General features: G+C 48.2%; 1 protein-coding gene across 1 annotated transcript in view; it reads left to right on the top strand.

The window, feature by feature from the left end:
- Positions 1-851: 851 nt before the first annotated feature.
- LOC138358192 (uncharacterized) overlaps positions 852-14,862 on the top strand; it is a 24,663-nt gene continuing 10,652 nt past the window's right edge. The window contains exons 1-4 of the mRNA XM_069315695.1: positions 852-872; positions 1,508-1,902; positions 2,638-3,115; positions 3,546-3,666. Of these exons, the coding sequence (XP_069171796.1) occupies positions 852-872; positions 1,508-1,902; positions 2,638-3,115; positions 3,546-3,666 (1,015 nt within the window). The remainder of the gene's footprint in view (positions 873-1,507; positions 1,903-2,637; positions 3,116-3,545; positions 3,667-14,862) is intronic.

Here is a 14,862-nt window from a genome sequence, read left to right as displayed (position 1 = left end):
GAGACGACGTGTTTATTTTGGGACGTTGATTGGGTTCCTGGAGGACACGACAGGGTGTGTGTGGGGGCGTTCCCTACACGAGGCGAGAAGCCTGGACCAGGAGCTACAACTCAACTCTCACCGGAGGATAGTTGGAAGTAGGTGATTCTAGTTTCCCTCCCAATTCCCCTTTAGTCAGCTATATATTTAGCCAGAGTATCTTTCATGTCGTGAGCAAGTCTCACCTATGTCTATGTCACAGTAAGGCACAGTAGTGCAGAGTGAGGCTGGATAGAGCACTCATGGTATTTATGTATAAATGGTGCGTGCAGGCACCTGGAATTGCTGAAGAATTTATTGTGTCGATAATTTCTTTCATGTGACTTTAATATGATAACTTAGAGAGAGAATATATATATATATATAAGTGTACCTGTTATTGGTGTTAGGCTATGTGCCCACTATTGATATTATTACTATTATTGATATCTAGGATTTATCTATATATATACATGCTTGTGTGTGTATAATAATTTCTCATGAGTGCAGTGATCAATTGAATATTCGCCTACGAAAGGAATTACTGAGAACTCTAGTATTATATCTTGTTGCATTCGTTATTTATATGACGTAAAGTGTGTTACGCCATGATAGTGAATTATTATGTTCATTAATATAGAAATGTTTGATTGAGCTCAAGATCTGTGCAGTGAATCATTTGCGTTCTATTGCCATTGTTGCAAATATTGTGTTGTTTGAACATTTAGTGACTTGAGAATTTAAAGAAACAGGCGCATAACGCCAACAAACAAGTGAAGTAAGAGATTACGCAGTGAGGGGGGAGTCGCCCAGCTGATTTTGACGTTGACGAGATGGGGGGCATTGCCATCTTGGTGTGTCCCTGATTATATGTGGAGAGCGAGCGACTTTTGCATGAACTAGCTGTTTGCTTGTTGATACAAGAATATGATGTCTTGAGTTTTAAGTAAAATACAAAAATACCTTGGCATTTGTATCATCCCCTCCATATTCCTTGTGGCTATATAATACCTGAAAGGAAATAGAGTGATAGAAATAAACACCTGCCTGATATCAGATCTATTGAGTGTGCTCTTGCCACTGTTACCACAATTCCACAATACCACTGACGTGTTACTGGACACGGGAAACACCAGTTGGCGACCTTGTGGTTAGTAGTAGAGCCCTTGTCGGGGTGGGCACACAGTTGAAGGAGCAAACTGTGTCTCCACTCATCTCTAACTACTAAGTCCGGTTGGGGATCGACTGGGGGTACTCTCATGGCGTACAGTGGCACCGCGAGGATGGAGTGAAGACCCGCAGGGCTACGGTGAGTAACGGTTATCGCTAAAAGTGCGACCGTTGAGAGGATATCTTGTATACTCTTGCTCACCCCTCTTACGGTGAACCCCGACATTGGCGACCTTGCCAGGATAACGATCAAGATAAAGGTTGCAATTGTGGTACTTTGCAGTGGTTTTAGGTATCAGGTGCAGGTTATCACTCATAGCACAAGATAGAGGATGATAAGGTAGCAAGGTTCATTGACACTAGAGATGAGCAGGTGCTGGAGGAGTGCACCAAGGCACAGCTGCAATCGATAGCCGACCACTTCGGGATAAAATTGAGATCTTCCAAAGTGGGAGAGAGAAGACTGGAGATCATGGCACAGCTCAGAGCACGAGATGAAGCTTTGGGGGAGGAACGGCTACAAACACCTGCCAGTAAGGGAGAACATCTGAGCATTGGTGGGAGCAGCAGGGGATCCAGCAGCAGCAGGCGCAGCGTCAAACTGGAAATATTGAAGCTGCAGCTGGAAGCGCAGCTGAAGCGGGAAGAACAGGAACGAGAGGCACAGCTGTGCAGGGAAGAGCGAGAAGCAGAGGCACAGCTGCGCAAAGAAGAGCGAGAGGCACAGCTGCGCAAAGAAGAGTGAGAAGCAGAGGCACAGCTGCGCAAAGAAGAGCGAGAGGCACAGCTGCGCAAAGAAGAGCGAAAGGCACAGCTGCGCAAAGAAGAGCGAGAGACACAGCTGAAGCATGAGGAGCGAGAGACACAGCTGAAGCGTGAGGAACAAGAGCGAGAAGCACAGCTAAGGCGAGAGGAGCGCGAGCTAGAAGCTAGGCTGAAACAGCAGGAGATAGAAGCTAACAAGGATGTGGAGCTGAAGCGAGCTGAGCTAGGGCTAGCTCCACCTGTTCCGCCACAGCAGGAAGACCGCCGAGTGAGGGAGCGAGATTTGCCAGTCTTTGTACCAAACGAAGCTGAAGGTGTCTTCGACCACTTCGAAAGGGTCGCTACCTTGAAGAAGTGGCCGAGGGCGGAGTGGGCGGAGCTGGTTCAGAGTAGGCTCACCGGTGAAGCTCGTGAAGCCTACAACATGCTCGACCTCAGGGAGTGCACCAACTACGATGCTGTAAAGAGAGCTGTGCTCCATTCTTTCAAGCTAACACCGGAATGTTACAGGAAGAGATTCAGGGAATGTACCCGGTCGCCAGGAAAATCTTATGCGGAAACGGCGAAGGACATGGAGAGAAAGTTCCTGAAGTGGCTGGAGTCTGAAGGAGCGAAGTCGGCTGAAGATATCAAGAGGCTTATGGTCATGGAGACGTTTATGTCCGTGCTCTCTCCTGAAATCAGGGTTAGAGTAAAGGAGGCGGACATTAAGGACCTGAGGGCCGCGGACGACCGAGCTGACATGCTGGAAGAATCCCTGCGACCACACCGAGAGAGACGGCACCGACTGCTCATACACTCTGGATATGGTAGAAGATATAGAAGGACGGACGGATGGAGGACGGGAGCGAGTTCTCCCGAGTCCCACCTCTCAAGTGGAGACAGTGGAGGATCAAAGGGTGTTGTGGAGCCAGTAAAGAAGTCCCAAGCTGAGAGCTCAAGAGTTGTTGCCGAGACGGAGGAGTCGACGAATGGCGCGAGGAAGATCCACAGAAGAAGAAGGATCCGCTGCTACAACTGCAGAGTATTCGGACACGTCGCGTGGGAATGCAGACACCCTGAGAAGCGGGGGAACGTGGCTTTCGTGAGGGTCGAGGACCAGATGGCAGAGAGGGTGCGGGATGAACCCGTACTGAGTGGGGTGAAAAGAGTTCACCCATTCGTGAGTGAGGGAACTGTAAGGATGGGGGACGCAGACCCCATCCCGGTGAAGATATTGAGAGGACACTGGGGCAGATTTTACCCTGGTGAGCGAGGCCCTGTTCCCCGAGGGTAACGAGAGTACCAGTGTGGGGGTGGCATGTGTGACCACTGTGGGAGGCCCAGTGTGCATGCCCCTACACCAGGTGACTCTGAATTCTGATTATGGCTGCCAGACCCTAGTGGTGGGGGTCTGTGCATCAATGCCCAAGATGGAGGCACAAGTCATCCTTGGAAATGACGCATGTGGAGAATGTGTCCTCTCGAATCTCGTGAAGGGCGAGGAGTGCTTGGAGCACTATAAGGAGACAGGCGGAGTGTTAGACGCCTGTGGGGGCGAGAAAGGAATCGCCACGGTGGCGTTCCCGGTTTGTGCAGTGATTCCGAGGTAGTGCGACGGACACGGAGGGTGTGGATCTGATAGGGCTGATGAGGAGACGTCCGACACTCTGAAAATCGATCGCCTCTTCATGGAACCCGGAGAACAAGTGGATGGCGAAGGCAGCCCGGATGGTGAGTTACAGGTGACCCTCACCAGTTCTCTTGGGGTGGACCTGCACTCGTCTTGGAGAGTTGCAGCAGATAGAGCTCCCTGAATTGATTCATGAGGCCAATAGACTACATGTTGGTCCTGAGAGGGCCACTCATTTTTACATACAGAACGGCATGCTGATGAGAGTGTTCTGCACAGAGCAGGGAACTGAGTGGGATGAAGCAGTATGCCCTGCGTTGTTTGCCATACGTAACGCAGTGGTAGGATCATTAGGTTTCTCACCATTCCAGCTGGTGTATGGACAAGAGATGCAAAGTCCTTTGTCCATGCTGAAGGAACAATGGACATCAGGAGTGACCGTGGGAACGGTCAACGGATACGTCAGGAGTGTCTCTCATTGGCGGCAGGAGTACTGGTTGGAGATTAAACTCATCCGAGGGAAAGACAACGTAGTAGCAGATGCCCTGTCCTGTATACACTAACCAGACATGACTCTTATTTTAAGGGGAGGGGTATGTGACGGTGTTCCCCCCCTTATATTTCTCCCATGCCTGCAGTAAGAGTCATGTCCACTCTACCTGAGCGTTCTCTTCGTCGCAGGCATCAGTTTGATACATGTGGGAGAGTGTAGCGTTCTCGAGGTGGCGAGAAATTTGTAAAAGAAGAGTATTTTGGCCTGTGGTATAGGCCCTTTAGGGAGCCAATATGGCGCTGGCCCCTCCGTTTTGCCACCAAAATTGTGTGACGTCAGTGGTGCCAGATTGGTCACCGACAGCGACGTGGCACAGAGAGCCAATGAAAACCTCTCTTGGCAAGTATGACGTCACGTAGGAAGGGGGGTCCAGTCATCACACCGCGGTGGCACCACCAGTCTGAGACAGCACGTCAAGGAGGTCGGACGTGCACTGGGGGGGTCCTGTCAGTTGGACAGTTTACCCTGTCTCCGGAGGACTTACGCATCACCAGCGGTCTGACAGCACCTGTGGGGTCTTCCTTCGTTCATGTGTTGGACCAGAGAGGGAATTGACAGAATATTGAGCAACAAGTGCTCCCGGGACAGGTGTTGTGCAGGTGAAGTCTAGGCAGCAACGTATGTGACGGCTGATAGCTTCACAGTGATGACGTAGTGGCTGGGCCAATCCTCCGTGAGGGAATCAGTCTGACACGACACGTCAAGGTGGATGGATGTGTGAAGGATGGTCATGTCAGTTTGACAGTTGAACCCCGATCCCGTGGATCTTACGCGTCACCTGTAGTCTACAAGTATGCCGAGAGGTCTTAACTCATTCCATGTGTGGACCGAAGAGGGAATTGACGGAATATTGAGCATCAAGTGCTCCAGGTTCGGGTGCTGTGCAGGTGAAGTCTAGGCAGTATCGTCTGGGACGTCTGATAGCTTCACAGTGACGACGTAGTGGCTGGGCCAATCCACTGGGAAGCAGTGAAAGAAGATACTAATTGGGAATCCGTACGACTGCAGCCGAGAAGTAGGTTGGCAGCCGTAGTTGGGAGGAGAAGTTGACGGCTGGGAGACGGACTCCAACCCTACATGACGTGGAGGAGGAGCACGGACCCGCGGAGGACAGAACACGGAGACGACGCGTTTATTTTGGGACGTTGATTGGGTTCCTGGAGGACACGACAGGGTGTGTGTGGGGGCATTCCCTACACAAGGTGAGAGCCTGGACCAGGAGCTACAACTCAACCCTCACCATAGGATAGGTGGAAGTAGGTGATTCTAGTTTCCCTCCCAATTCCCCTTTAGTCAGCTATGTATTTAGCCAGAGTATCTTTCATGTTGTGAGCAAGTCTCACCTATGTCTATGTCACAGTAAGGCACAGTAGTGCAGAGTGGGGCTGGATAGAACACTCACGGTATTTATGTATAAATGGTGCATGCAGGCACCTGGAATTGCTGAAGAATTTATTGTGTCGATAATTTCTTTCATGTGACTTTAATATGATAACTTAGAGAGAGAATTTATATATATAAGTGTACCAGTTATTGGTGTTAGGCTATGTGCCCAGTATTGATATTATTACTATTATTGATATCTAGGATTTATCTATATATATACATGCTTGTGTGTTGAATAATTTCTCATGAGTGCAGTGACCAATTGAATATTCGCCTATGAAAGGAATTACTGAGAACTCTAGTATTATATCTTGTTGCATTCGGTATTTATATGAAGTAAAGTGTGTTACGCCATGATAGTGAATTACTATGTTCATTAATATAGAAATGTTTGATTGAGCTCAAGATCTGTGCAGTGAATCATTTGCGTTCTATTGTCATTGTTGCAATTATTGTGTTGTTTGAACATTTAGTGACTTGAGAATTTAAAGAAACAGGCGCATAACACCAACAAACAAGTGCAGTAAGAGATCACGCAGTGAGGGGGGGAGTCGCCCAGCTGATTTTGACATTGACGAGAGGGGGGCATTGCCATCTTGGTGTGTCCCTGATTATATGTGGAGAGTGAGCGACTTTTGCATGAACTAGCTGTTTGCTTGTTGATACAAGAAAATGATGTCTTGAGTTTTAAGTAAAATACAAAAATACCTAGGCGTTTGTATCATCCCCTCCATATTTCTTGTGGCTATATAATACTTGAAAGGAGATAAAGTGATAGAAATAAATACCTGATATCAGATCTATTGAGTGTGCTCTTGCCACTGTTACCACAATTCCACAATACCACTGACGTTTTACTGGACACGGGAAACACCAGTTGGCGACCTTGTGGTTAGTAGTAGAGCCCTTGTCGGGGCGGGCACACAGTTGAATGAGCAAACTGTGTCTCCACTCATTTCTAACTACTAAGGCCAGTTGGGGATCGACTGGGGGACTCTCCTGGCGTACAGTGGCGCCGCGAGGATGAAGTGATGACCCGCAGGGCTACGGTGAGTAATAATTATCGCTAATAGTGCGACCATTGAGAGGATATCTTGTATACTGTTGCTCACCCCTCTTACGGTGAACCCCGACAATAAATATATATATATATATATATATATATATATATATATATATATATATATATATATATATATATATATATATATATATATATATATATATACATATATATATATATATATATATTATTAAATATGACCGAAAAAGTAAGATTAATAATTCTAACACAAATTTTCTCTATCTTTCTTACGTTTCTTTTCACTGTTGATGGTAATTCAAAAATCAATTCTCCAAAATTCATTTTTATTTCTAGTCTGACGCGACACTTGAGCACGTTTCGTAAAACTTATTACATTTTCAAGGACTTTAGTTTACACACATACACACAACTTTCACTGAATAGAGCTTAAACATCTTTGAGTTTTTTATACCTACATTTGGGTGAGGTGACATGTTACAATAGTTTTGGATGAGGTGAAAATAAACTTTTTACACAAGACAGAACACGAAACAATGGGTATTAAAGGTAGGTAACTGCAGAAGGCCTATTTTTTTTTGGCTCATATTTCTTGATTCTTCTGTATTGGAGCGGAGTCTTGAAGTGGGTATACCCACTTCAAGTGGGTATTTGAAGATACCCACTACAAGACTCTGCTCCAATATAGAAGCATCAAGAAATATGGGCCAATAAAAATAGGCCTTCTGCAGTTACCTACCTTTAATACCCATTGTTTCGTGTTCTGTCTTGTGTAAAAAGTTTATTTTCACCTCATCCAAAACTATTGTAACATGTCACCTCACCCAAATGTAGGTATAAAAAACTCAAAGATGTTTAAGCTCTATTCAGTGAAAGTTGTGTGTATGTGTGTAAACTAAAGTCTTTGAAAATGTTTAAAAATTTGAAAATGTTTAGGGTCCCCACCCCTGTCCACGGTGTCAGCAAGAAACACTTGACACTACTTTGTGACGTGGTCCCTAACACGGTGTCACAACCTCAGAGCAGCACGGAGCACTTGGCATTGCTTAGTGTCGCAGTCCATGACCACTATGTCAAAACCTCAAAGCAGCACTGAGTACTTAGCTGTGCTTGGTGTTTCTGTTACTGACCACAGTGTCACAACCTAAAAGAAGCAAGTTGTATTTGACACTGGTTCCGCCGTCCTTGGCCACGGAGTTACAACATCAGATCTGCACGGAACAGTTGGCACTGCTTGGTGTCACCGTCACTAGTTAGGGTGTCACAACCCCAGAGCAGCACGGAGCTCTTGGCACTGCTTTGGATCGCTGTTCCTGACCCCAGTGTTACAACCTTAAAGCAGCATGTAGGACTTGACACTGCTTGGTGTCTCCCTCCCTGGCTACGGTGTCACACCCTTTGAGCAGCACGAAAGACAGTGACTATATGTTACTCAAGCCAAAATAACTCAGATAAGTTTAGGAACGTAGAGCTGTAATTATAATTATTATTTAACTTTGCATTTGAGTGTGTTTTATTCACCAAGAAATAAACTTCTTAAGCTTCATTTCCTCAACACACACATTGTTAATTACTCCTCAAGTAAGTAAGTAATTATCAAAGAGAAGGCACCAAACCGGGAAGGCTATGTAGCACCATCAAATGTGTGGGATAATCAGGGGACGCTAAATATCACCAAGGATGCCAATACGAGAACAGAAACGCATAAGGCGAATGATATCAACAGTATCCGAGTCACCAAGAATACTATCGAGAGACAAGCGACCGCGGGGGACGGTCGGAAAACAAGACACACGCTCGTCCGGAAGTCAGAACATTCAACAAGGATATGCACGACCATAAGAGGGACAATGCAATTAGGACAATAAAGAGCAGGGCGGCGCTCCATCAAGTGACCATGAATTAAGCAAGTATGACCAATACGCAACCTCGCAAGAGCCGTTTCCCATCGCCGGTTACGGTGGTAGGAGGACGGCCACGAGGACACACAACTTTTAAGAGAACGTAGTTTGTTACCAGTAACAGACAACCAAGAAGCCTGCCAATGGGTAAGGATGGAGGAATGGATAACCGGGTAAAAGTCAGAATAAGGAATACCTTTACGAGAGATGGGACAAGAGCGGACAGCTTCCCTGGCGGCAGTATCCGCACGCTCATTTAAAGAGACACCAATATGCCTGGGAACCCAACAAAACTCAACCGACTTAAATTTACTGTGAACAAGAAACAGCCAATGCTGGATCTCGACAACAACTGGATGAACCGGATTAAAGGACCCGAGAGCCATGAGGACACTACGAGAGTCAACAACAACCACAAAGGAAGATTGACAACGAGAGAGCAGGAGACGAAGAGCATAGAGAATAGCATAAAGCTCCTCTGTGAAGATGCTAGTCTTCTGGGATAAGCGACACATATAAGTGCGATCAGGAAAAACAACAGAGTAACCAACACCGTCCGCAGACTTAGACCCATCGGTGAAGACGGAAACGGAGTGGGAGTGAAAAGAAAAGTGCTCAAGGAAAAGGCGTTTTAGAACTGAAGGAAGGGTAAAAGCTTTAGTGATGCGGGTCAAGAATGTACAAAACTGCGGAAGGGGTACTCTCCTTGGGGGCAAAGAAGGAACAACACGAGGAGAAATATTAGAAATACGAACGGAAAGAGAATCTTGTAAGCGAGACAACCGGACAGAAAGAGAGAGGTGGTGAAGAGGAACAGGAACCGCAGGAGGGGGAAAAGTTATAGCACGACAGAGGCGAGAGGAAGGATGTTGCAAGGCCAGCGCAAGATAGCGAAGACAGTAGAGATCACGGCGGTCCTGGAGAGATAGGAAGCTAGTGTCAACATACAAGCTGAGGACGGGAGTTGAACGAAAGGCACCAGAACCGAGGGGCAACCCAGTATGGTGCAAAGCATCAAGACGGCAAAGAGAAGAAGGAGAAGCAGACGAGTAAGCAGGGCAACCATAATCGAGCTTAAAGAGGACGAGAGAGGAATGTAAAGCAAGTAGAGTGCGCCTATCTGCCCCCAAGAAGTATGGGACAATACCCGAAGGAGGGTAAGGGCCTTAGAGCATTCAACACGAAGGTAAGAGATATGGGGAGACCAAGACAAACACTCGGAGACCCTGAGTGTCAAAGAATAACCCCAAAAGCTTCGCGGAATCTATGTACTCAAGGGAATGTCCATAAAGCGACAACGAGGGACGAAGAACGACCCGTTTCCGAGTAAAAGTCATGGCACAAGTCTTAGTAGTAGAGAACTTGAAGCCATGATCGGTGGCCCAAGACGACACGGCATCAATTGCAAGTTGAAGCCGGCGTTGGAGAGGCGAATCATCACCCTGACAGCAAAGGGTAAGATCATCGACATAGAGAGCGGAGATGACGCCTGAAGGAAAAGAGGAAAGAAGACCATTGAGGGCAACCAGAAAAAGAGTAGTGCTCAGAACACTACCCTGGGGAACACCTTCATATTGCTGAAAAGAGGCAGAGAGAGCAGTACCAAGGCGCACCCGAAAGGAGAGATGACAGAGGAAGCTGCGGAGAAAGAGAGGGAGATGAACACGAAGGCCAAAAGAATGAAGCTGGGATAGAATATGATATAGCCAAGTGGTATCGTAAGCCTTTTCCAGGTCAAAAAGGACGGCAACAACGGAGGTCTTCGCAGCAAAAGCAGTACGAATATAGACCTCCAAGTTCACCAGGACATCTGTCGTGCTGCGGCACTTGCGAAAACCAAATTGAGAAGAGGAGAGGAGGTGATGGTGTTCCGGGAACCACATCAGACGAACGTTAACCATACGTTCAAAGAGTTTGCAGACACAACTTGTGAGGGCAATAGGGCGAAAGTCCTTAGGGGATGTTCCCAGAGAGCCTGGTTTGCGAACAGGGAGGGCAACGACATCGAGCCAGTCCTCAGAGGCTGACGACGACTCCCAGATCCGATTATACAGACTCAGTAAATACTGAGACGTGCACGGAGGGAGATGGCGAAGCATCTCATAATGAATGCCATCGGAGCCCGCCGCCGTAGAACCGCAGAGGGCCAGGGCAGAACGAAGTTCAGAGAGAGAGAGAAGGGATCGTTATAGGAAAGTCGAAGACGAGTGCAGAAATCTAAAGGACGAGATTCAAGGACAGGTTTATGAAGAAGGAAAGATTGGGGAAGATGAAGACCAGAGCTAACAGAAGAAAAGTAGGAACCCAGTTCGGTAGCGACCTGCAACAGATCTGCCACAAGAGTACCGCGGAGGTGATCGACCGGTGAAACATCGGGAACAAACTAACCCACTATCTTGCGGGTACGCTTCCGGATCTGTGGCAGAGGAGTTTCGGACGTAATGATGGAGACATAAGATGTCCAACATTATCGTTTAACCGTACGGATGGCCCTACGGGCCACCGTACTCGCCTTCTGAAAGAAAAGAAAAGAATCGGCCATCTGCCAACAGCGGTGTCTCTTCCAGGCTGCAAGCTTACAGCGGACCACCCAAGCACAGTCTGCATTCCACCAGGAAACGCACTTCCGTGGACCCCGAGAGGAAGAGCGAGGAATAGAGCGGAGGGCAGCATCGAAGACAGTGTCATGAAAAAGGAGGAGAGAGCGAGGGAGAGGAAGAAGGGAGAGGTCAGAGAGAGCAGCACTGAGGGTAAATAGGTTCCAGTTCGTTTTAGCAAACTGCCACCTAGGGAAGGAGAGGGGAGGGTGAAAAGAGAAAAAGGTAACAAGGATGGGGAAATGGTCACTGCCATGGAGGTCATCAAGAACCTGCCACGTGAACTCTAAGTAAAGAGAAGACGAGCAAAGAGAAAGATCAAGACAGGAAAGGATGCGAGTCCAAGAGTCCAAATGCGTGGGCTCAACAGAATTCAGAATTGACAGGGAAGTAGAGAGGATAAACGGCTCAAGAAGGCGACCTCGGGTGTTCGTCGGAACATCACCCCAAAGGAATTACGACAATTGAAATCACCCAGCAGGAGCACAGGCTCCAGCAAGGAGTCCAGTAGGAGTTTCAGATCAGGAAGAGAGAGCGGGACAATCGGGGGAAGATAAATGGAACAAACGGTATACCATTTCCCCACAAAAAAAAACGAACAGCAGAACAATGGAGAGGCGAAGGAAAGAGTAAAGGGACAAAGGGAATATCAGAGCGAATCAAGAGAGCCGAAGAGTTGGGAGCCCCAGCAACAGCTGGGTGGGGGGGGGGGGGAGAAGAGAAAAGAATAGTCTCGAAAGCGACCAGGACGAGCACCAAGCATCGGCTCCTGGAGACAGACACAAAGGGGCGAAAACCGCGAAATCAGAAGTTGGAGTTCAAGGAAATTGGCGTAATAACCCCGAACGTTCCATTGAAGAATAGACATCGACGAGAAGAGAAAGGACAACAACAGAAAACAAATAAGAAACAAAGGCGAAGGAGCAACATAGCAGGTTAAAGAAGATCAGGGTCAGCAAAGTCAAGGTTAGGGGGCATGGGTAAACTGAGCAAAGATGGAGGGAAGGAAGTGGGAGAACAGACCAGAGGTGGACGGGCTAGGTCCGGAGGAGGAGGAGGATGAGGAGCAGGCAAGGACAGCAGTAGCAAGAGGGGAACGTACCTCAGCAAGGACAGCAACAGAGAGGGAAGCGGGGGCCAAAAAAAACCTCCATAGCAGGAACAGGGGGCGCAACCACCGAAATGAGAGGGGAAGGAGCGATAGAGTCAAAAGTTGGAGCCGAGGAAGAAAGCGAAGCCTTCTTACCCGCCGGGGAGGAGGAAGGAGAGGAGCCAGGCTTACGCTTCTGACTTAAAGAGACAGGTGTCCCAGCAACCACGTACTGGGCAACGGATTCCAGCGTCCCAACAGAAGCTGAACGACAGCACACACGACGGCCGTTAGGAGAGTGATGATCATCAGCCCGCACTGACAGGCAGCGGGGAGAGTCGATAGACGGAGGAGAAGGATGGGAAGGAGGAATGGAGGGAGACGAGGAAGAAGACACAGGAGACATGACAGACCGGGTAGAAAGAAGGGGAACCCCAGACAGAGGACCAGGAGGGGGACCCTTCGGGAGAGAACCCAAAGGAACAGAGGAGGGGGCAGTGGGCGTATCAGGGTCCAAGGCCCGGAAATGGTTGTGAGTGTCAGGAAGGTGGGAAGGACGAGGAGAGGAATACGTGAGCATAAGAGACGTTAGCATAAGGCGGGGGCTGGCGAACCTGGCGCCTCGCATCAGGAAAAGATAAACGCTCCCGGCGCTTCAAGATGGAGACAGCTGCCTCAAGCTTGTAATGGACACAGGCACGGGAGAAGGTAGGATGGGCCTCACCGCAGTTGAGGCAGCGAGCCTGGGAAGAAGTGCACTCCGACTTAGAGTGACCATCGCTCCCACACAAAGGACAGAGAGGAACATTCCCAGAGCAGCGGAGGGCACCATGCCCAAACCTCCAGCACTTGTTACAGAGCCTAGGAGAAGGAATGTACATCTGGAGAGAGCACCTGGCACCAGCAAGAATGGCAGAGGGCGGAAGGGTCCTACCATCAAAAGTAATCTTCACAACCCGAAGGGCCTGACCGTGACGACCACGAGGTCGTGTCAATGTGTCTACCCAAGGATAGAATGGCCCTGGGCCTCAAGGATATGCTGAATATCATCGTGGCAGTCCTGCAGATTCCGAACACCGGTTGCAACATGGGATGGAAGGAGAATAGTGCCAACACTGGCATTCAACTGAGCGTTCTTGGAGACCCGAACAGGGGTCTCGCCAAGGCAGGATAAAGCAGCCAAGCGGGAGGCCGCATCCTGAGAAGGAGCAGCAACAACACGAGTGCCGAGATAGGTGGTGTTGAAGGTGACAGAGGCATCTATGTAATCAACATGGTGCCTATGAAGGGAGAAATCATCAGGAGGCGCAGATTCAAGAGGGAGGAGATCAAAGTATTTGGCCCACGTAGCGGGACCAAACAAGGCTTGATAGATATCAGAACGGGAAGGAATTGAACAAGTGTGGCCGTGTCGAGGATGGCGTTGAGAACCCCCAGAGAGAGGGGTTAAAAGGCGCAGTAGTCACAACTAGAGACTGAGCCGTGCCAGCGGACGAGGTGGTCACCACCAGGGGTCTTGGGGCTCGACCCAACCACAGAGGAGGGAGGGGAGCCTAGGGGAGTAGTCAGGAGGGTCAAAGGAGTAGCAAGGTCGGGGCCTAATGCAGCGGGGGCTACAGAGCCTGGTCTTCCAATACAGTCTGACTCGGGGGCTTGGTCGCCCACCCCACGAGCCTGAGAGGGTACAAGAGGAACATTAAGCAACAGACACAAAAAGAAACACTTTCACTCAAGAATGTGCCCCCATACCCACCATGGAGCCACAATTAGAGGCAGGACACCCAACAAGAAGCTATCGCCGATCAAGCCGGGGCCCCCCAGGGGTGCGTCGTGAGTATACGCCTCACAAACGCCACCTTAAGAACCGTCAGTCCGTCGAGATTGGGTTCAGTGACGAAAGGGGGAAACCTGTACAACAAACACATTCTTGGGACAGAACAAGCAAACTATTCAAGAAACACATTCTTAATTTTACTAAAACAGCCTATACAGCAATGTGTGTATTCTTGATAAACCTGATATTACGGTCCTCAATACATCATCAAAAATAAAAATGTTACACAGTGATAACTTTCCACACTAAGGTAAATGTTTATGTTACAGCCAATTACTTAACCAATAACCGGGGTCTTATTTCACACACTTACTATGGGGCCTGAGTGCCTCCTCTTCATCGATCCCACCCCAAGACATCTGTAAGTTATCAAGAATTGGCAGGCGCAAGTAATCGTGCAAGGAATAAAGAAGGGTAAATAATACGAAATAACACCTTCATCAATATAATCATTATTTTAAATAAACATATTTACACAGAGTGTCACTTTCACACAAGACACTTAATATATTCTGTAGTGTTCTTCAATTCCCGTTGAGTCCACTTATCAAGAACACCTCGTCCACGTTTAATTATCATCACCAGCTAGTTCACCCTTACTCATCATGGGTAAGTCCCACACCGTATCATCACGATGTCCAAATATCCCAATTCTGCTCTCCAGAAACACACTGCTAGAGGACTTCAGTAACACACTGACAAGGAACTCAAATAACACTTCCACGGGTTTTTACCAACACCTTGGCAGACGTCTGACTACACACTAGCAGAACTTCTCAGCAGATGGCCAGTAATGTCATCCGGTAATTCCTCTAGGCCCAATCCCGGGTACGTCGGTCCACACATTAACACTGCACAAGTACAACAGCTAACACACACTGTCTTTTACCGAAG

Source organism: Procambarus clarkii, chromosome 82 (genome assembly GCF_040958095.1).
Source record: "Procambarus clarkii isolate CNS0578487 chromosome 82, FALCON_Pclarkii_2.0, whole genome shotgun sequence".
Classification (NCBI taxonomy): Eukaryota; Metazoa; Arthropoda; class Malacostraca; order Decapoda; family Cambaridae; genus Procambarus; species Procambarus clarkii.
This window is presented reverse-complemented; position numbering and strand designations above follow the sequence as displayed.